The 2,336-nt window shown below is 49.3% G+C and overlaps 1 protein-coding gene across 4 annotated transcripts in view; it reads left to right on the top strand.

The window, feature by feature from the left end:
- Window positions 1-2,336, top strand: part of CLIC5 (chloride intracellular channel 5) — a 108,153-nt gene that overhangs the window by 36,805 nt on the left and 69,012 nt on the right. Inside the window, exon 1 of one of the 4 annotated variants that reach the window (XM_018566814.1) lies at window positions 2,115-2,290. The exons of the other annotated variants lie outside the window; for them this stretch is intronic. Coding sequence (XP_018422316.1) covers window positions 2,225-2,290 — 66 coding nt within the window. The 5' untranslated portion in view covers window positions 2,115-2,224. Of the gene's footprint in view, window positions 1-2,114; window positions 2,291-2,336 lie in introns of those variants that run through there. 4 annotated transcript variants of the gene reach the window in all.

Below are 2,336 nucleotides of genomic sequence, written 5' to 3'. Positions count from 1 at the left end.
TGGTGCTCGTGCGGCTGCCGGCTGAATGTGTCAGACGCTGCAGATAGAAAGGTGCAGGACACCCCATGTGCAACGTCGGCCACACGAGCACCACGGGAGGACAGGACGCCGGGACCTGTAGGGCGCACTGGAATGTAAGCCGGCCGACTCCCTGCGTTTATGTGCGGGAGTGGGTGTGGAGCTGTATTGAAGTCAATGGCATCGCCCGCATTGCGATCGCCCGCACTCGGAAGGCATGCACATTAGTGCCTGCATTCCGTGCCATTCCGGTCCAGTGCGATCTGCAAAAATAGTGCTTGCAGCATTTTTGCGGATCGCACTGGACTGGAACACAGGCACTAATGCAGGCGATCACACTGTGGGCGAGGGGCCTGCCTGCGGAGCTTGGCTGCGGTGCCATTGACTTCAATGCACCGCCACGCCCCCTCCCGCCCCTGAATGCAGGTGTTTTTTCGTTGGTAGATCTCAATGAGCTCCTCATTTGAAAACTAGATCTCCAGACGAAAAATAGTGGGCGCCCCTGCTCTAGCTGGTCTAAGACACCCATTTATTTATTTTTCCGGCTCCAAAGTGGATACCAGGGGTAGGCAACCTTCGCTCTCCAGCTGTTGTAGAACTACAAGTCCCATGAGGCATTGCAAGACTCTGACAGCCACAGGCATGACCCCCCAGAAGCTGAGACATGATGGGATTTGCAGTTTCAGTACGAGGTTGCGCCGAGGTTGTGTATACGGACGTTGGTACTTTTTGGCAATTCTTCACTGGTGATCATCTCCAATGGCTTAGGAGGGTTCATGTCCATCGGAGACCCCATTGGGTTGGTGGCCAAGTTAGCCGTTCCTTAGGCAAGCAATGGGCATCTGGTGGACACCGGGTGTGAAAATTGGGGGCAAACTTATTTATTGCACTGAATAGGACTAGAAGGAGCGCCTACGATGTAAACACCCGACGGATCTGACCGGGGACATGTATGAGATCCCGGTCATCCATTCTTCACAGATGTCCTCAGACAAGTCCTCCAGAGGAGGTGGTCAGCAGAGGATTAGGGGCAGAGAACACGGTCTATGAGAGGAGGTTTAGTATTGGGTAAAGACTGACCCGGTAAAGAGTACCTGTACTCAAGGCAATGCAAGGTGACAACAGGGAATCAATACAGGTACTTAGAGGAGCCTATGGGCCCCTACAATTTACGCAGCTCTTTACATTCACATCAGTCCCTGCCCTCAAGGAGCTTACAATCTAAGGTCCCTCTCTCACATGTATACATAGAGGGCAAATTTAGACAGGAGCCAATTAACCTTCCAGCGTGTCTTTGGAGTGTGAGAGCAACCAGAATACCCGGAGGAAACGCACGCAAGCACAGGGAGAACATGTAAACTCCTTGCAGATAGTGACCTGGCCGGGATTCTAACCAGGGACCCCCAGTGCTTCAAGACAGAAGCGCAAACCACTACGCCACTGTATGTACTGTATCTATGTATGTATGTATGTATGTATGCATGTATGTATGTATTTATTTATTTAATCATTTATGTATGTATTTACATGTTTTGAAGCATTTTTGTATGTGTTTATATGTATTTATGTATGTATGTATTTTTTGTCTTTTTGTATGTATGTATTTATGTCTTTATGTATTTATTTAGGTAGTTATGTATGTTCGTATGTAGTTGTTTATTTGCACATCCCATCCCAATGTGCCCAGTGTGACTGGCTTTGCGCTGGAACAACGTACAATGCTGTCAGCGGCGATATTTATAACAAGGCGTGGAAGCCCTGGCTGCAGGCAGGACGGTGCATGTAAACAGCAGCGAGCTGTCACCTCTGTCACCCACACTGGGCGGAGGGTGTTGCCCTGCTGTCACTCACTCATGCAATAGGTGCAGCCTTGACCAGCCCCTTTTAAGTTAGCCCCGCCCCCTCCAGCCCTGGGTTATTTTGGTCTGTCACTGAGAGCAGATCACTGACACATGAAGATACAGTAACCAGCCCGGAGCGAGACGTGAAACTCTTTTCTAGGAGGGGGAATACGCTGCATCTGTGTAACCTGCACTAGAGGAACCGCTGATCCCTAGGATGCTTCACTGACTTAAAGGAACTCTCCTTCCATAACTCAGGTTAATCTTAAAGGATTAGTCCATCAAGGAGCGCAGAGCCGGGGGTGCTGTTATTCTCTTGATACAAGAAACAAAAAAACAAAAAAGGAAAGTTGTCTATCAACAGAATGATGACGGACTCCGGTCCCTGTAACGGAGACGAGAAGGACCCCGAAATCGAACTTTTCGTAAAGGTACATTTTCGCTCTCTTTCGCTCACATGGAAAATGTTTATTTTGG

This window comes from Nanorana parkeri, unplaced genomic scaffold (genome assembly GCF_000935625.1).
Source record: "Nanorana parkeri isolate BGI_ZX_2015 unplaced genomic scaffold, ASM93562v1 scaffold977, whole genome shotgun sequence".
Classification (NCBI taxonomy): Eukaryota; Metazoa; Chordata; class Amphibia; order Anura; family Dicroglossidae; genus Nanorana; species Nanorana parkeri.
The sequence above is the reverse complement of the archived record's forward strand: the minus strand, read 5'-3'. Positions and strand labels throughout refer to the sequence as shown.